At 45.1% G+C, this 21,044-nt stretch overlaps 1 protein-coding gene across 4 annotated transcripts in view; it reads right to left on the bottom strand.

The window, feature by feature from the left end:
- The window catches only part of AUTS2 (activator of transcription and developmental regulator AUTS2), a 785,815-nt gene extending 765,235 nt beyond the window's left edge, over positions 1-20,580 (bottom strand). For all 4 annotated transcript variants that reach the window (XM_086475189.1, XM_086475190.1, XM_086475191.1 and 1 more), the window contains exon 1: positions 20,287-20,580. In XM_086475189.1, the coding sequence (XP_086331315.1) occupies positions 20,287-20,580 (294 nt within the window). The remainder of the gene's footprint in view (positions 1-20,286) is intronic.
- Positions 20,581-21,044: the final 464 nt, after the last annotated feature.

Genomic DNA, 21,044 nt, shown 5'->3' with positions numbered 1-21,044 from the left:
AATCCTGAGGGACATTTCAGTAGTATTATTTTTATTACTATTTTACACAGAAGCTGTCAAAAAGGGATAATCACATACATGTCTATGAGCAGCAGCACTGAGTAGCCTGGCTATGCCTCTCACTCTCACGGCTGCAACAGCCAGGACACTGAGCCCACCGTACCAGCCTGCATCCCCAAAACTGAGATTGTGGCAGATTAAAGGGGCCTTTTATAGTTGTGATTCACTGCTGGAGGAAGCAGTTTACTGCTGGATATTCAGAGTGATGGTGTTTAGTGCAGATGCCTATGTGGGAACCCAGGCTCCTGCGAGTGACACATCCTTAAGCATCTCTGACAAGTCCTGACTCCACAGACTTGTACTGTGGGGACAGAATCATCTTCATGCACAGGAGGAAGCTGTGACCTGCATAAAATTTGCTCTGCAAAGTAAAAGTGCCCTGTATTTTTAAAGAAAAATAGAGAAAGGAACCCAGAATAAAGTTCTGCTTTGAATGATTAGAGAAAAACCCATCAGGAGAAGGAAGAGTCCTTCCAAAGAGGGCAAAGTCCCAACTGCCACACAACCGATTTAACACAGCAGTGTGGTAAAGACAGTAATTCCCAGGAGCACAGGGAACATGGTTTAACAGAGTTTCTTCCTTTTCCACTACAGTAATAACACAAAGCTGCAAACAGCATCCTGGTTTCAATCTCTGCTGTGCATTCCCTATAACCTTCCCCATCAACTTTCATGGAGGTTTAGGTGTCAGAGATGAAAATTGAAAATCACATTTGTGAGGGAAGGTCCAGAAGCAGATTTTTCACTGGTTGGGTTATGTTTGAAAACAAAGATGAACAGAAAAAAAGACAGACTGACTTAAGGTTTAGCTCAAAAGTGGTTGAAGCTTCCAACTTGGCAAAGGGAGGTATTAATAAAAAAATAATAATCCCCTCGGAAAGTTCATAAAAACAACGATTAAGCTTAAATCACAAATAAGGGCATGGAAAAAATTTGCTTCACGAGAACTTCCTCTAATGAACAAGCACGCTGCATTTGAGACAAAACCAATGCGGTTACTGAGAGGTGGCGACGTCAGTAGCTGCAGATGAGACAGGCCAAATGCTTCAGAAACAGATGAATTACTGTTATTAAGCAGATCCGGTAACGGTCACACACATACACTAGGCAGAGCACACCGACTGCCTCCCCGGCATCACTCTGCCCACACCACAGACACAAAACCCACTGCCAGGGCCTTGCGACACACTAGGACAGTGATGAACCCCAGCATCATTCCACCTGCCCCCCAACACCCACCAAAGGCACGAGGTAGATGCAGACCCGTCCCAGCCCCCCTACACACGCAGACCAGCGTAAGCCACCACCGGGAAACGCTGTGATGACAGAGAAAGAGGTTTGAGTTTTGTTTTGTTTTTTTTCCCCCCCGACCCTTACTTCTCCCGAGATACAAAGCTTAAACAACTCAACATTTAAGGATCACTGACACAAGTCACAAATAGCTATATTTTAAAAAATTGCTTTAACATTTTAAACCCTCAAATGTCATCCCAAAAAACTGCAGTCAGTTTGAAAAGATGGTATTTTTCACTTTGCAGACGTCCAGTGGAAGACCTGTGCAGGGTTTATGGCTCGCTTTCAAATGGCATCATTTCTGCCTTGCAATGGAAACTCTTCTTTTCTTCAGGAAGGTTTAGTGAATGGAGAGGAACAGATGCTCTGAGCCCAAGGAAAATGAAGGCCATGCCACTCCATCCTTAGGGAGCCAGAGAGCCCTAAGAAGAGTCTCTGGGCAACAGATACAAAAGCCACAGACCACTTCCAGCAGGAGCAGAACCCAACCCCGCGTCGCCATGGGAAGAGCGGTGAACTTGCCGGCTACATCTAGCAGAGCCTCTCCCCTGCTTCTGCTGCTGCGCTTGTCTCCAGCCCCTTCCTAGAAGTGAGATAATCTGGCCTTTAAATAGGGTTCACAGCACTTGACCCCAAATCCGCAGAGCAAGGGAAAGCAGAGAGAGTAGGCCAGCATGTCAGGTGTTAGGATGAGATGCTCTGTTAATACATTCCAGGTTTTGAAAAGGCTTTTTATGCATTAGATCCACCCTTTTTTTAATACTATGAGGACAAAACTGCACTTACGGGGGAAAGGAGCATAAAAAAGGTAATAAACATTTAATGATCCAATAATTGGTTATATCAGAGTAATCACTGTTCAGTAATTAACTCCCATTCCTGCTTGCTCATTTGATATTTTCTGTACCCTTTGATAGGTTCCTGTGACTATCAGCATTCCTTAGAAACTCTTACACTGAAACCTTTTGATGAAGCTAAAAAGCAACGATACCATTAATCACTACACACGTCCCAGTGGCTTTCAGACGAGGCCTTTCCTCTTTGCACATTGCTCCTCAGCTGTCATTAATACGGCCACTTGGCCCTAGGATTTGAGATCTTCTCCCCTGCTTCGTCATGTTACAGGAAAAATGAATTAGCTATACATTTTCCGTGGCAAAGAGTTAGTGGGAAAGCACACCAATATAAAATTACATCTTGAAAGGTAACAAGAATAATTACATTGCAGCATCACGGAAGAATGCAGGGAACAGCTGGCATGTTGTTGCAATGTAAAGCTAGAATTAAACTCAGGTTAGTGTCACTTCCAACTAACTGCCCACAGCAAGCAAAAGAAGACAAGACACTGGGCTTCTGCCACAGCCTTCCACAACCAGACCTTTCTTACCCACAGCAACACAAAGCAGCAGGAGAGCAGAGCATGCTGGCACGGCTTCACTTCAACCATGGCAATCATACCGTAGCTTAGGAAAGAGGGCGAGGGCTGTCCTTCCAAGAGTGCCCAGATGATCAGCCTTAGCCAAACGGGTATCTCCAACCCTGATCCTAAACCTAGCCAACAGGGACGAGTATTTTAAGACAAACTCATATAATGTAAGGAAGCTTCATTTATGGTCTTCAAATATTAAAAAATTAATTACACTATTTACTCCTCTAGAGTAACAGCTCTGTGATTTAACAGCTCTAAAATTTAAGGAAAATGATGACACAGAAACACTGACTTCTGGTTTTTCCCAAAGTAGAGATATTATTGCCTGGGGAAAAAAAAAAAAAACACCACCACCTAAATTCAAGTTACTTCCTTTGGAGTGGATTTTGATCTCAGTCACATCAGCATAGAGCCAAAGTAATGCCATGGCATTTCCTCATACTCTACATTTATTGCAGCCAGACATTTGTTCAACCAAAAGTTGTTTCTTAAGACAAATATCTGCTGAACTTAAAACTAGTAAAGCTATTTTTTCCCCTGAAGGAATCCTTTACCATACATTTATTTCCAGTTGCCACAATTTTATACCAAATCAAATCTGCTGCTTGCAGCGGAGCTGTCTTTGGCTGCCAGGATCTTTGAGCAAGAGGTGCATTTCTTCCAAAACATATATGCACCTCCATCAGCACAGATCACAGAGCAGTAACTTTTCCCTCAAAGGTTTTAAAAGATCCGGTATCACAGAACACAAGAAAAAATATATTCTTCAGAAGTCAAATATTCTGCCCCAGTTATCAATATTATGCAAGATGCTGGTATTGCAGCATTGTATTTTTAACTGCCGCTATATAAATTAATGAAATGGAAGTCAGTTAACACAAGGAATACTGATACTGAACATGAAGTATCAAGTCAATGAAAAACACGCACATGAAGTAGTCAATTATGCCCTGGACTGACTAGCAGGATTTCCTACAGCATGTTGAGTTGGAGCTCAGGCATTTGTAGATTTGAACTGGAGGGAACGTAAGCTGTTTGTATGTTACTCATGCGCTTCAAGGCATTAGTGTGATGGGAAGGGAGGGAGACAGAGAAACAGATTGAAAGGGGCAGGAAAATTAGAGAACTCCTTGCCATTAATGGAAAAATAACTGCAGAGTGCTGTAACAGATTTCTCCTCTTTTGTATGCATAGGAATATTTATTTAATCAATGTTCTGTAACAAAACAGGCCTCTGGTGAGCTACTGTGGAGAGTGAACTCCATTCAGAGAGTGGTGATTTGAATCCTGCCACCTGTTCAGCTGGTATTGGAGAAAGCAACAATATGTGGCTGGATGGGAAGGTGTCTGCACCAGGGGAGAGGAGAGGCACCCCCTGGTAGCTTCCCAAAGTAATTACCCAAAGTAATGCTACTTGCCAGGGAAATCTTGATGACTACTCATTTACAGGACTTACTGCAAGCAAAGCTGCAAAGTTCATTTCTCTTCAGAAGAAACAAAATTCAATCCTATACAGTAGCGGCTTCAGCTTCTCAGAGTTTGCGCTGACACTGTATGTTACACTCAGATCTGAATTTGTGTTCGACTCCAAACTCATCCAACATCCTCGCTGCGCAGACGCACACTTGGATTCAAGCATCAGGCGAGAGACACACTAAATATGAAAGCTTTCAACAAACATGGGCTCACACCAGCCTGCAGCGTGTCTAGGATGCCCGGTCCTCCATTTCTATCCTGCCGTTACCTGTAGTCACCCAGCCAAGCTGCCTGCTGAGGCTTTTCCAGCACTTCCAGGTGCCCTCCAGCAAGCTGCCCTGTCCTACATCCCGCAGGCAGATGCTGAGCTGCATCAGCAGGCAGAGTTCGGTCCATGCCTTGGCCCTGCTGCTCCAGAAGCTGTCTCACCACCAGACTTGACTACCTGAAGGCCCCAAAACAAAAGCAAAACAAGCCACTCTCCCATGCTTTCCTAATTTTTAAAGAGTCACTGCTACAAAGCAACACATTAAGGATATATTTATGCATATACCTAATAACATCCCGCTCCTGACTGCACTTAAGCATAAACTCATTTTAAGTGCACTGTGCTATGATTTTTAACACCATATTCAAGTACTGTCTTCAAGAGGGACTGACTTAAACATCTGCATAAATACTGTCCTTAAACAAAGCTCTGACAAGTGCCTACTGCAAAATCTGGGGATATCAATGGGAGCTTCTCACTGGACTAAGTTTCTATCTTTCTCATTTCTGCACTGTTTGCTGCAAAAACATGCCATATATATGAACTTCATGTTCATCTTACACAAACCTTATCATAAAGCAGCTTTGCTCTTAAATTCGTTACACAAGGATTAAAAATACCTGCATTTATTTACCTTCTACAGGCCAGTTAGGAACAGAGATACACCAGTTTTATGACATATTACACCTGCAGACCCTGGCATTAATGACGGACCTAATTTGTTTATCACTGTCACAGCTGCCAGGATTAGTAATACATCCTTTAACATTTCTCATAGGTAGAACGAGAGTTTCTTCCCTATTCTGCAATGGATTTAAAGAAAGATATTACCATAAGCTAGCCTTGATACCCACCACAGCTGGGACAGATAATGTTGCAAGTGATTTAAAAATGAAGCAAGCCATAACTAAGCAACACTAACTTTTACATGATTAATAATCACAACAGTATAAAGAAAGATAAAGCACTAATCAGAATTTCACTGAGTTACTCTTCACATCAGATTTCCTTAAAGTGATTGCTGCCAATAATTTTAAGGCAAAATTACAGCTTTATTTTAAAAGGTGGTTAACAACAATGCAAGTGTCTTTAGTTATTTAAATACATGTTCTAGCCAAGTCCCTGCTAAATGTGTATAAGCACTGGTGTTTTGATGTACTAAGTTAAATTATGTAGATATTTTATGTTAACCACTTACTATTTGAGCATCCCGCAGATAAATTAAGCAGCCAGTCAATCTCTAAAGAGGGAAAATATTATTAAACCCATTTTGTGGACAGAAAAACTCAGCTACAGCAAAACTAACTCTCTAGCTCAAGGTGACACCTAAGCACATATTTGACTTCACGCTAAATAGTAGCTCACACATCAGCATTGTCCCCATAGGCCTGCTTTTCTCAGTCAAGAAACCCAAACCTACAAGCCTGGACGCAGCACCTCCCATGAGCATATGCATGGATCCAAGGCCAAATCCTGCCTTATTCAGCACAACCACAAAGCAGGTGCTCGCACAGCCGTGCTGAACTGGGAGGGGAGTGACTGCTTCAAGGTTATGAAAGATGACTGCGCTCACATAGAAACAAACCCATGTCTCCCAAGCACCAGCTCAGCACCTTAACTAAAGAGTGTGTTCGAAGGACAAGAGACGCAGAAGAGCTGTTTTGAGAGGGATCTGCACAAACCCAAACGCAACAGCAAGCACATGTGGCAGAAGGTGAAGGTGGCCGTGGGCCAAGCAAGACTCCTCAGCCTGCTTCAATGTCCCAGCTGGGCGGCGTGCTAAACTGAGCAGGCCGCAAAAAAAACCACCAACCAACCAACCAACAAACACCCCAAAAAACCACAAACCTGGACCTGAAGGATCTTCTTTATGTGTATTACTCCTCTCACTCTCTAGCTTCCCCCCTTTTGATGGTGTAAAGAGCACGAGCATGACTCCAGCCTGGAGAGAGGCTGCATGCCACATCCCACAACGTGTGCATCCCACAATGCAAAGGCTGCGCTGGCCTTTGCCGAGGGGCACTGCAGACTTCAAACCTGACCCAGAAAATCCACACTTCCAATTGCAAGGGTAGAAAAAAAAGCTGAACAGATTACCCTATACTCTGAAATGTGTGGAGCTGTACTGTGTAAACACATCCTCTGTATATGAGCGTAAAACAAATACCCAAAATACCCAGAGTAGCAGCCCAGCACGGAGGACTAAAAAAACCCTTAAAATTTCAAAGCAAATTTTGTGGGGTTTATGTTCTGTGTATTTTTCCATGTTGCAATTGGCACTTCCCTCCAAGACTTCTTGAAAGTCTTGTCAGTGTGGCCAGCAAGACCTGACTGAGCCCTGCAAGCGAAGCAGGGTGAGGTAGGACCACGGCCTTGGGACAGAGGTGCAGCTCATACCGTGTACCATGGCGTGAGAGATGCCTCCTTACCTGTGTACTCGAAAGGATATTATGCTAGATATCTTCAATAAATAAGCAAACCCTTCCCTAACCTACAACATAAACAGACACAGTCAAGTGCAGCCTATCTACACGAAAATGTGGTGACCCATACTCTAACATCGTAATCTAATCCTTGAACTAAAGACAGTTTAATGCCTTTACAAATCCATATGTTTTCTAATACCACCATTGCTGTCAGCAGACTACAGGAGAGCCTCTTTGAAGATGGAAGTAAAATGACAAAGCACATCATTGTGAAGGCAATTATATGCTGCAGTAACCATTTTACAATGGCCCATATGGGCTGTATTTCAACAATGCAATTTCCAAATCTGCCTTAGCAAACATACATCTCCGTCCCAATCCCAGGTAGATTTTGCAAAACAAAATAAGACTGCAGCCAGAACAAATCCAAAATATGGATAACAGATGTAAAAATATGCCAACAAGGATACCAGAGAAATTTTTTGTCAGAGTACCAAACAAAGAGAGCAGCCACAGCAGACCTTATGAGGCTATTCACAGCAAAGCTACCCATTCAAGGGACTTAGAGACCTGGTTTTATCAGAAATCTGATTATACACTCGTATGCTTTCCTATGCAGCTGCCCAATTCACTGTTGCAGTCGTCATCGCATCCATCTCCCTAGAGACTGCAGGGCAGGGTAACTGCAATCCGAGTTTAGAAGCTAAAATCAGATGTGAATGAAGGCCGTGAAGGCTTACTGCGAATCACCTCTGACATCCAGGACTAAGGCCTAACTGAAGGGAACCAAGGGGAAAAAAAAAAAAACACAAAAAAACACACACAACACCAAAACAACACGCCAGAAGAAAAACATGTCTTTGCACTTCTTATAGCTACAGTTTCAAATGCCTGCTCTGTTTACCTCGCTGCTTGTGCTCTGCTGTGGTAACTGAGGCCACACCATCACCCCAGCATCACCCCCAGCAGCCTCGAGGCTACTCTGCCCAGTCCCTCTGAAGGCACAGAGCAATGAAACTGCAGCTCCAGCCCAAAATCCCTCTGTCCTGTTCATGGAGAAATCAGGAGCCAGGGCTGACTAGCAGCCTTCACAGGGCAAAATTATGCAAAAGCTGTACTCTCATGAAAAGTAGTTTCAATGCCATGTCTTTTCAGTAATCCCCCACAGTGGTCCATTGCTTTTAGAGGCACAGGGCTGGATACCTGTTTTGGGCTATCTTGGTCCTTGTGGCACGATTTTCTAGGGGCACTGGGGTGAGCCATGGACAGACAGGAGGTGCTCAAAATCCTGAAGAGCCACACACTCAATGTACAGCCGGGATCCAGGCTGCAGGATACCAGTTGGACAGTCCTACACACATTAGTACCAGCAATAAAGACAGGAACAGACATGAACATCTTTCTCCCTGAAGTGAAATAGCAATAAAAACGCCTTAAGCTGCCTATAACAAAGACAGAAATGGTAAAGGTGAAAATTTACAAGTTCATTGCCGATTCATTAACAACAAATCGGCTGCATCGTATATCTCACATTTCAATGCCAAGAGCAGCATGCAGAGGATGTCCTGCCAGTCACACACGCACAGTGCGGAGCAAAAAAGTACCAACACGAGGGGAACGTGTAACTGGGTATTCAGTAACCAGGTCTGGCAAAGTGCATGATCCAGTTCTTATCATTGTCAGCTCCTCAAAATGATCCAGTGAAGCCAGGCAAGAGCATTTCAAAGACTTTAATCCATGTGAAATATTACTTCCTGGAACCGGAAATTCAATCCCTAGCAATGAAAACAAAAAGCACACTCATAAATGTACCTTTCAACTCGGCCAATATAGCCATATTTAGTTTCTAAAAAAAAAAAAAAAATCCTTTACTCATTAATATAGAGGAAACTTGAAATGATTGCTGTAATTGCAGTTAAAAAATTAATCATGTTTTGAGATAAATGCAGATAAAAGCATGTTTTACTAATTATCTTTTGAAGCTTCCGCTCATGAAAGATTAAAGGTGGAAGAAAAGTTGTTGAAGTACTGAAGACAAAAATCCTAGTATATGAAATCACTTTGAAGCAACGTACCTCGTATGATTGACACTTAATGTCCAGATGCATTAAAAAAAGAGTCTCCTTAATTCAGAAAAAGTGGAAAAAAACATGCCCACTGGAGCTTCCACGCAGACAGCTCCCGGAAAACACAGCCCACAGCCCAGCACCGCCAGGCAGGAGCGGGCTTGTGACTGCAACGCCTCGCAAGACGGATGGCTGGATTTCCTTCTGGTTCGTCCCTGACTGGGACAAAGAACATCAAAACTGAATTCAAGAATTTGGGGCTTCACTGAGCTCTCCAGACCTGTAGTCGTATCAATCTACTCACAAATTAATGTTACTAACCCAAGTGGCTGCACCCACCTGAGGAGGTTACTGGCAGCAGCAGAGGGATGCGGGTCTCTAGGACAGCTGCTCCCAGAGGAAATGCCACCAAATCCACAGAAGGTAACACTTTTCATACTCGGGGAGGAGGAGCTGGAGGTACCAGTATCAGCTGTTAAACAGAAAACTCTAATCACCAGCCATGGGTGTTATACACAAGCCACGTGAGGACCTATTTCCATCCCTGGGACCTTTAAATGAATGCAGGTTACCTGGGGTGCAAGTTACTCGAAAGAAAGGCTGGTACTTCCATTCACAGGCCTGGAACTAACAAGGCAAATAATTCCCTTCCTGCTCCATACCAATAGCCTATTTTACATCAGTAGTTTGCAGACTACATCCAAGAACCCCAGAAGTGTTAATTCAGAGAGCAAACCTATTGACTGCAGGCTTAAATTCACTATACAGGTGTCCACAACTCCACTGGAAAAATGTCAGGCTTCTGCAAATTGAAACAAGTTGAAAAATACTATTACATAAAATTGCTAAGATACTTTATAGCCATTTCATAGACTAAGTAATGACCTACATCCGATCTGAATTGTGCCAGCATATCTGAAACATATAAATGTTAAGAGAAGTTTCCTTACTGGCAGCCCCAATCACCTGCAGTGTGACAGAACCAAAATCTGTTGTTACAGCGCAGTTTTCAAAAGCATTTAACTGAGCTCAAATGGTACAGAAAGTCAATGTCAAGGACTCTTTAGTCCTCTAGAGTTTTGAGAGTTAGGACAGATCTGAAACCCTGCAGTTGACACCTCTTTTCTAAGGAAGGGTTCCACTGTAAAGAATATTATTCTCTGGCAGTCACCTGCTCTGTATTTCTTCTTGCTCCTTTCCCAACCCTCTGTATCATTTAGTCTGTTCCCATCACGAAGCATCAGTGACACCAAATTAATAAATTCTACCATTGCTACGAACCTGAACGGGGCTAGGTAAAAGATTAAATAGTTGGGGTTTTCATAACTGCACATCCAAGGAAATTTGCCAATGTCTTTTTATTTGCATATCTGGCAGACTGCCCCAGACAACTAAAACATAAGTGACAGCATACAGGTGTATTAGTTTAGAGTTTGCCTTTAATCTAGAGGTGTCAATTTGCTTCTGTTTTAATTACATCCATCTTGGTACATTATTACAACCTCATGAAACTTCTTCATTATGTGAATGGCTATAAATACATACACATGACAAACAGTTGTTATAAATTTTCTGGTTCAACAGTGGAGGCACAGTATCTCAGCCCACACATCATGTACATTTAAAGTTTCAGTGCTCCCTCTCCTCTTTTTCCCCCCTCCTCTCTCCCTTCCTTCTCTTTTCTTTCATCCAATACCAAGATATTTTTTTTCCCCTATATTTAATGGATCCTCTAAAATTCCTTCTCTAGTAGCAGCATTCTGATACAAATACTATCAGCTTACAGAGCCATTTCAGCACATGTGTGTCCTTCTGGGCTGCGCCTCTATGAGAATGTCTGTTTGTCATTAGGCAAATATAAGGAGATTGCACTGAGGTCTTATAAACATGCAAAGATCCACTTTTGTAGCTACATAATTCACTGAGTTTTTCAACACACATTCTGAGGTTGAAAACTTGGCAAATCCATCCACCAGATGTATCTTTCTGATCCCAGAACTCATTAAAATTTACTTTTTTTCTTTTTTTTTTTTTAAAAAAAAGTCCATCACACTCAGCTGTTGAGCCACATTAATTGCATTTTTATTATTTTTTTCCATAGTTAAAATGACTAATGCTAGAAGAGTCACTGCCTACTAGCACAACAGCCACCCAGTAAAAATTACTAGGACTTTTAATCATTCAGTAATATTCAAATCACATAAAATAAAGAAAAGCAATTTGGTCCCCTCAAAACAGACGGTTTTGATTTTCAGTATTTATTTTGAATGTTCTTTAAGGGAAGAAAAGAGAGGAGAAAAGACACAATTTCACACCAAAAGATTCCATCCAAAGGTCAAAGTACCCTTAACATGCATTAAAACCCACTGCACTAACAGAGTTACAACATAAATTGTCCCCAACAGCAGCACTTCTTCACTTGCCTTCTTACCACACAGACTCCTCGGAGGTCAAAACTACTTTCGCTGCCTCAGCCCTCCATCAGTGCCCACTCCAATGGCTGTCACATCACGCCTGGCTGCTGAACACATCTGGCCAGCTCTGGAGCAAGCTGGAGAGCGTGTGTTACCCAGCTCCTTCCCCTGGGCCTTCTGGAAGCTGGGGACCAGATGCCAGTTTCTGGAGGTCCCTTGAAGGACACTCATAGCACTCTCCAGAGACATACGGTGTTAAGCACCTGGACATGCAGAAGCCAAGATGAAGGTGACAGAAGTGGTCAGGAGCCAGGTGAGCAACAGACTCAACAGCCCCCCCAACTGGAACGAGCAACGAGCCAGGTCCTTTGGCCACCTCTCCTCCATTCCCAACATCCATGTAAGAAGAGGTCTCAAAAAGCCTGAAGTAGATTCTCTGACTGAAATGTCTCAGGTCACTTCTGACTTCCAGAGCAAAAATAAATAAAAATCAATGCCTTGAGCAATTATCACCACTTTTGTAACTCATCCAAGCCTCAGCAATAGGAAATGGTGTGCAAACAGCAAAACACGGGCTGTCAAAACTTGCCAGGAGGGAGACGTTACATCACACACATTTCATACCCAGGGCCACTGCTGTCCCATGCCTGAGAGTCACCTGTGAGAAGTCGGTGGCAAGCACTTCTGTCTCATCGGTTCCACTTCACGGGCAAGAAATGAAAATGCCTTTACTATACTGGGAGGGTGAGTTAACAGCAGCTGTAGGACACTCCAGAGCAACCTGCAAGCTGGGTCACCCTAAGCCCCAAGGGTGGGTCGCCTGGGACACAGTAACTTGTACCCACATGCAGGGAAAAAGGTGATAGTGGCTTGCAGATTTCACTGACAGGCAGGTAAGGGAGTATCTGCACCAGATATTATCTCTGTTACATACTGTCCTCTGAAAAATCGCCCCTCTCATAGTCAGCCTATTACGAAGCAAGGCTTCTCACAAACCTTCATCAATTGGGTTCTGGATCTGACCACTGTTTGACCGCATGGGAGTGTAAAACATGTTTTAAAGTCTGATACAACTCTGTTACAATTACTGTGCAACACAAAGAGTACCTCTCCAGAACTTCAGCCACCCAAAAGTTAATCTAACCTAGAACCTCCTGGTGCCTACATCTACCTCCCTCTCCGATTGATGTGTTCACTATCATCCTGCAGCATCCACAAACCTGCCCCAGACAGTTTCATTCAAATGATGTTCAGCACAGGGCACATCTCAAAGGCTGAAGTTGTTTGCTTGTTTTCATGAGCTCATCCAACAAAGGACAAGCCTGGGCTTGTGAATGGGGAAGACGGGTTGGCAGTGATTTTATTCCCAAACTAGTAAGTCCCCTTTGCTACCAAATAGAAGTAGAAAAAGAGGTAATTTATAAAAGCACTGATTCTACAGGAGAAGCAGCTTCCACTTTGGGAAGCTGGCAAACACATGTGAGAGATTAAAGGGTGACCATTTCTGGAGAAAACACCAAACTGATCTCCTGCGTGGCTATGGAGTAACTATTCCCATTTGGACTTGGGGGTATTAATCATGTCAGCAATATTTGCATCAGCCAGCATTACACAATCTAAAGTTCAGACAGCCAGAAACTTGGGTGCATCAGATACCAGTACACCTCAGCTCATCTCCTGCGTCTTCGTCTCAGGAGGTTTTAAAACCAGTAGGACCAAGATGCACATCAAATACAAAGTAAATCCACATGGAGCGTATGTCATGCAACATGATCAAATTAAGCCTGATAGGCAAAAACTCACAAACAGAAAAATACGTGCAGTGCCAAGGATTAATCCACTGCTTTTGCTGACTTTCATTCCACCACTCCTGCACAGACAAGGACAGAATCAAAACTCCATCCTATATTTACCAGACTAAAGATTTACCCTTTTGGTTAAAACCTTCTCTCTCCACCGCATAAGTGTGTGAACTTCAGCAGTAGTGTTGCCAAGATACAAGGAGAAAAATCTCAACATATTAAGGTAACACACTATTTAAAGGCAAATAGTACAGCAGAGCTGAGCTGGGGATCTGACAAATTGCCACTGCATGTTCTGCTGTTACAGCAAAACAAATCCCTACCTGCATTAGCCATTTCTCGTTACTTACAAAGTGGATTTTCATATCCATTTCACAACAAAGGAGTTTAGAGGACTATGATGTTCTGAAGCAGTCTTCACCAGGGCTTGGCATCGACTCAAAACGACAAACTGACTATACAGAAAATGCATACAGCTGGTCATTTGTGGCACGTACCACGCCAAACCCCAACGAGAACACAGATACTGAACTGATAAATCATAAGGATGATGTACAAGAACACAGGGAAACGCTGGAAGTAATTTCCCCTTGCAGAACCAAGGTGATGTTGCCTCAGCAAAGTACTGCAGTTCAAGCAAAGGAAAACTGAGAGTTAAACATTTCCACATTTCAGCCCACAACTTCCTAACTCCATTACCTTTTTATTAATTGCATTTGAGACTTCACTAAACTTGAGCTTGGGCTATTTTTAAAACCTATCTGACTCAACTTATTGTTGCTCAGAACAAAGATTAAACTTCTAATTTAGCTGCAGATAATTACAAGGCTGCAGGTCAGACCCCCAATGTAATGAGGTAGGGTCTTCCAGTCAAACTGATAGAAAACAGTCCTTAAAAAGGAAAAAAAAAAAAAAATAGTAGCAGAGTCAGGGGAGAAACAGGGGGCCATCTCATTGAGTGAAGAATCATTCTGCCTTTCTCCCAGCTGAAGAGTTAACGGGTTTAACGACTTTTTAAGTGGGGACAGATTTTGTTGAGTATTCCCCCTCGGTACTGACAGCACAGCTCTCACCAAGGAGTGGTTACATACACAGCAATGGATCTTACCTGAAACTTCCACTTTTGGTAACAACATCCCCCTCCAGTTCTCAGTGTTCCCATCCAGTCCCTGATATTTCTCTATTGATCTCAGCATTGTAACTCAATCTTTCAATTACTCAGCCCCTTGATGTCTCTGCTGATTTTTTTTTCCCCTTTCCCTAGTGATCATTTTCCTTCCAAGTTCCTGATGCTTTACTCTTATTTTATAAATCTGTTTCTTTACACTCCCTCATCCCAGCAGAGGCCCCAGATACGTAATGAGAAAAGGCTTACTTTCTCGCCCAAAAAGCAGAAAAAAAAAGACGCTAAGATAAAGAAGGATAAGGGTGCCTTCCGTGCTATTGACATGTGTCATAATTCCCATTAATGTTAATCTCAAAGAGCAGGGCCAGTGGAAACTACTTGAATCGCATTTATCTAAAGAACTTTTCTTTATAATTTAAACTCTTCCTTCTTTAACTCAAGGCCATTATGCCTCCTACTACTACCTATGGGAATGGCAAAAATCCCCACCTTCATTACACTGTTACCTTCAGGAGTTTAAAAGAATATTTATGCAACAATCACAATCCTCAGTCATCCATTATCTGCCCGAAAAGACAGCTTGAGCTCTTCAACAGCTACTGATGTCAGCAGGAGTTGCGGGTGCCCCGCCTCCCAGAAAAGTATCAGGCTTTTTAAAGTATTTTAAAAGTATTCAGGTGCCCAAATGATAGTAACACAGGTTTCAAAAATTACCCAAGGGATTTCTTTTCTGGAATATGCATCCTGCGGTTTTGGATCCTGCTTTCAGTTTAGGTTACTGTTTTTCCAGGTCTGGTTGCTGAGGGTTTTCATCAAGAGACTCAGTTGCTCTGTCAAGGTTATCTCAAATTTTGATCTCAGGTCAATTTACTCTTTCCTCTAAATACACAATGAAAATAATAAGCACATCGCTTCATATGATATCCCAGTGACACATATAACCTAATGCCACTCATCACCCGCAGATATCTTCATTTAGTTCTCCCTTCTTTTCTCTGCTGGTCTAAATCTGCAGACTCGCATGTGCAAACAGAGACTAGGACAAACACCTAAGCATCTAAGCAGTCAATAAACACAAGAAGGGCTACCAAGATTTGCTGACAGCACTGAACAAACACCTGATGTTATGATGCTGCTGCGGTAAGGCATGAAGATCAAATTCCTTTTGAAATATGAAGGAATAGAGACAAGACAGAACAAACTTGCTTGAAATCTCAGAGAATTTAAGTAAACAGGCTAATCAGGCCAGCTAAAAGGCTGATGAGGAGAGAATGATTTGGGGAGGAAAACCACACTGCAAGCCAGTCATTCTGGTGTCCCGCTCAAAGCTTCTGCGGTCACACGGCCAAGCTATTTCTATTTTCACTGGGCCGTGCCTAGCAATGGGTATCACACAGCAGTTATTAAAGCAAATTTCTGCATTCAGATGCATACACAGAGCTACGCTGTCAGTGCAGACAGACACACAACTGAGACCACAGTATCTTCAAAACCTTCCTGTTACTTCCACATTTTGTTTGTGTAACAGTAGTGTCTCTACTTTAAAGCCCACATCAGCTGTTAATCTTTACTACATCTAGTCTCATATTATCTGTCCAACATGTAAAACTGCCGTAACTAACATCTGCCTAAATCACATACACACAGTGGAACAATTGCTTAAAAATTATTTACACTAGGTGGATAGAATCATCTGACACAGAATTTGAAGCTCATTAAACAGTTCCTTGACAAATATTTGTCAGCATTTCTCATTTGTAATTAATTATATTGGGCTTTACCTGACGACAATTTAGCATGGTCTCAAAACAAACTCATGCCTGCATGCTGAACAGAAATTAGCTCAGCAAACGCACGGTGAAAAATAGTGCCAATTTTATGAAACAAGAATCCCCATTTAAATGCAAATCCCCCCCTTCCCACCCCACACCACTGCTATCTGTGCTTTATAAATACCTACGTCCCATTTCAGGCTTGTCAGATGAACTGCCTCAGTTGAAGCTAAACAAACATCTGCAGAAAAAAACTCATTACCTTACTCAGTGTTCAGAAAACCTGAAACCAACTGCTTACTCCATAGGGATGGTCAGCACTGACTTAGGAAACATCAAGTACTTCCCAGGCTTTAAGCTATCTTAACATTCAGGTCAGATTTCATTTCTCATCACAGTAAACCAGCTTCACCATGGCACATCAACAGCCATGTCATGTCGGTCTCCTGCCTGGAGTCCTACGCACCAGGGGGTAGGAGGGAGACAAACATCTTAGCGAAATCTCACCTCACCAGAAAGCTCCACAGAAACCTCCTCGCCAGCACTGCCAAAGCACATCATGGGGAAAGTCACTCCAACAGACTGATTTCTCATGTCTTGAGAAACACTCTTTCCCTGTCAAACTGGTGTCTAAAATGCCCACCTGGGTTTGGAGAACCTCATAGCAGCAGCGCAGCACAGGCTGCACCAAGCTGGGGAAAGCAGTCAGCTTGACAAGACACTGACCACACCAACACAGGTACTAAGCGTCTGCACCTTTCTCTTTTTACAGGCTGGAAGATTTTGGGAGGTTAGGGAAGTGATGTGTGAGTAACTGCTCTGGTGTAAACCGCAGAGCTTGCTGCTGTTAGTCCCAGCAAGGCTACTCACAGGAGGATCTGCTGAATCAGATCAAATTGTAGGACCACATCTCAGTTGCTTAACTACAGAGTAAGTGCTAGGTTCTGAAAGTCAAAGCTCCAAAATGCTCCCCAGTGTAGCAGACAGGCCTACACTGCACGTCACTTCACCAGAGCCTAGCAAGGCCAGGTGAGGATCAGCCTGGCCACATCTGCAATGACACTGAATTTGCTCAACTGTCACACCAAGGAAAAAAAAAAAAAATCAAAATGAGAACCCACTGCCTTCGTTCAACTCCCTCATCCCCTCTATTCCCCGTGCAAACATTAGAGATCAAGGTACAGAGTGCCATAAACCCAGAGACTGATAACTAGAAGCAGATGGCCTCTATTTCTACACCAAACAATTTACACTGGAGAAGCACAAGAAGGCTACTGACACCTGGACAGAAAAGCAGCTCCGAGAGCTGGTTAAAAAGATGGTTTTGCTTCAAGGGATGGGAACTTTTATCAACATAACCATAACAGATGACTCCTACTGAAGCTGCAGCGGCCATGGGATGTGTGCTCTTCTGGTACAGCACCTGTGTCCCCTTACCATCTATGAGCTTCACACAACCTGGTATTTTACACAATTTGGGCTTTTTCAGTCACACCAACAAAAAAATACAGGTAAAACAAAGCTATAAGGAAGTTCTTGTTCACAACCTTATATACAGCATTCATATGAAGATCCTGGGGTGACACCTCACATCCACCCAACTTGCACCCCTACTGCTGCAAAAACGTCCCCTTAAGCAGGGAGCTCAGCCTCATCCCTCCATGGTGGCTATTCCCCTCCTATGCGAGCCACCACCTGCCTGGCTTCCCCTCTTCTGGACCACAGGTTTAGATCATCCAGTGCTGAATATGCAGACAAAACACTCTCTGTCTCTGCACTCTTTCAGCTGTGCTAAGCCTAAGAAAAGGCTGAAGTTCAAGCATAAAGCCTGGGCTGGGGCAGACTTGTCACATGCTGGGCACAAGTGTCTCCTGGAACCTGGGGAGAAACCTCCACGGCCTCCAATGAGCCAGGGCAGACCCAGAGCATGAGCTGTATAAATACCAGGGCACCTCTCCACGGCACCCAGGGCTTCTTGTCTCAACTCAAGCACATTAACACTTAAAACATCTCACCAAGGCTGAGATATCTCACTCCACCAGCCACTCACAACCTCCTCACCAACACTAAAAATCACAATAAAAACTTCAGGCTGCTACACGCAACATACACAGTAATTCCTGCCATGCTGGGCTTGTGCCTTAGACACCTTCATCTCCCTCTGATCCTCAGAAACAACTTTCTCAACATACATACCAAGCTGCAGGAAAAAGCACCTAACAACGATTTTGTGACATTATTTCTCAACGCAGCATGAAATCGTTAGGTCAAAATGTGCCACCTATCACATGAACATTAAAAGTATGTCAAGTCTCAGTGTGCGAGCTATTGTTTTATCTGAATGTGATATTAGCTGGCAGAACTGGGTAATGTTTCTGCGCTCCTTTTTAGTGCTACAGGATTACGACAGGATGCAAGTAGTAGCCATTCTTGGCTTCACAAAGAGAAAACAGCACAGCAATTATTTCCATTTCAAGTGGAAAATAAACAAGTAAGAAGTGAAACAGCATAAAGACATTTTCTAAAACGGCCTACCAAGTTCTGACCATAAAACTTGCTCTTTACTTCTCCTCCAAAAAGGACTATGACCAAATCGAGTCCATATTCACATAAAACCCCTAACGACACGAACTGGGGCTTTGTTTGAGGAAGAACAGAATTTTGTCTGAAACAGAAACATGCAAATCTCACTCTTGCTGACAAACATGTATTCACACTCCTCCTCTCTCTGGTTTGAGCAGGGCACTTGTGTATGGGCTCACCAGGTGAGAAATGGTGGTAAAATTTGGTCTCGTGGTAACCTCAGCATTTGCTTGTTATTGCTTCCACAAGTCTAACATCAACCATGTGGAGGTTTGTTGGAGTGAACAAATCCTCCCTTCAGTTACTCTAGAGTTAAGTTCTCTTGGAGACATTAGTCTGGACAGATACAGGTGTAACCAAGGACAAAATCTGGCTCCAAATTAAAATAAATAAATAAATAAATAAATAAATAAATAAATAAAAACCCACACACAAAAGCCAGAAAAACCCTGAAAATGCCACTAACTATTCCTGGCTAAATATTTAAACAGCTTAAGAGCTACACAGATTTTTCTGTTAAACAATCAGCTTCATCTCATTTATTTTGACAGTTCATAGTCGTTCCAGTTGTGACTCCAGCACACATAAACCCGAATAAATCTGCTTTTCGCCACAGCAAACTTCTCCAGAGCAGAAGTTATAAACAACAAAGTCCTTCGAACAAACGGGCCAGAGCTCCCCTTTGCACGGCCGCATCCCCACCACGACCCTGCCCGGGCCGGCAGCGGCTCCACGATCGCCGGTGGGGGGGTGGAGGGTACACGGGGGCCGGGGCCGAGGCCGGGCCGCGCGGAGGGAGGCGCCGCCGGGGGGGGGCGGGGGGGGGGGGGCGCCTCCCGGGCGGTGCCAACCTCCGCCCGGCCGGGCTTCGGCTTTCCCGCACCCCTTTCTTCAGCATTTGGGGGAGGGGGGGGGGAGGTGTGACTAGTGCCCCCCGTGGAGTGGGAGGCCGCGCCGCTCACCGCGGGGCCCACTCGTGACAAGCCGGCAGGGAGCGCGGCAGGACGGGCGCCCCCCACCCAGCAGCACCACCGCCACCACCAGCGGTCGGCGAGACCGAGAGAAGAAACACACGCGCACACAGAGCTCCCCCCTCCCCCGCGGCCCACGCCGCCCCGCGGACACGCGTGGGCAGCCCCGCCGGGACACCGCGGCGAGAGAAAAGTTTGATCCGTGGGAGGGGTGGGGAAGCGCCGCCGGGAACCCCGCGGGGGGGGAGGGGGGGGACACGCACAACTCCCCGCTCCCGTGCCCGAGGTGACGGAGGGTGGGGGGATGTCGCCCCGGTCCCCGCCGCCGGAGCCCCCCGCCGCCCGCCGGGAGCGGCGCGCCAGGCTGCAGGTGTCGGCGGCAGGAAGGGAGAAGGGAGGGGAGCGGGGCACCGCGGGGACGGGGAAGGGGCGGCGGGACCGCCCCCGTGGGCACCCCCGGCGGCGCCGGCCCGGGGGGGATGGGGGGCGGGGGGGGGTGTGTGTAAGGCGCGGGGGGTGGTGTCCGGGTCGGCGTTGCGGGGGCTCCCCCCGCCGCTCCCCCCACACAATGAGGCGCACACAAAGCGCCGCCGCTCCTACCTCCAGCGCCTCGAAAGTGACGAAGCTGGACATCGCGAAACCGTCGATAATGTCCTCTTCGGCCGAGGAGGACTCCCGCCGCTTCCTCCGGGGGGGCCGCGGCCGGGACGGCGGCGGGGGCCCATTGTCTTCCTTCTCCGAGCCCGAGGAGGAGAGCGCCGCGGCGGCCCCGGGGCCGGCGGCCCCGCCGGCGGCAGAGCCGCGCCGCCCGCCTTTGGCTCGCCGCTCCCGGTCGCGCTGGGACCGCGATCGCCGCTTCTTCCGAAGCCCGTTGCATCGCGCCGGGCCATCCATGTCTCTCGCCGGCTCTCCCTCTCGCTCTCGTCCCCCCCCGCCCCACCGCAGCCACAAATCCGGCTCCCCCGGCGGAATAACGGGGGAGGGAGGGAGGGAGAGAGGGAAGGAGAAAGGGAGGGAGGAGAGGACAGCAAGGGGGTGGGGGGGGATGAAAGAATCCGAGTGCGGTTCCACCACCACCAGCAGCAAGCACCAAATGTAAGAGATTCCTATAAGCGAGCCAAGGAAAGTAATGGCTGATCTCAGGTCGCCTTTGTAAAAAAAAAAAAAAAAAAAAAAAAAAAGGCGAGAGAGAGAGAAAGAAAGGGGGGGAAAAAAAGCCTCACCAAGCAGGCAATAAATCAGAATAGCGGAATGCTTTGATCAAGGGGCTGGGAGGGCGAGGATCTCCGAAAGAGAGGAAAAAAAGCAGAGAAGAAGGGGGGAAAAATAAAGAAAGAAGGAGAGAGACCCGCTGGAAG

Source organism: Leptosomus discolor, chromosome 18 (assembly GCF_034619465.1).
Source record: "Leptosomus discolor isolate bLepDis1 chromosome 18, bLepDis1.hap2, whole genome shotgun sequence".
Lineage (NCBI taxonomy): Eukaryota > Metazoa > Chordata > Aves > Leptosomiformes > Leptosomidae > Leptosomus > Leptosomus discolor.
The sequence above is the reverse complement of the archived record's forward strand: the minus strand, read 5'-3'. Positions and strand labels throughout refer to the sequence as shown.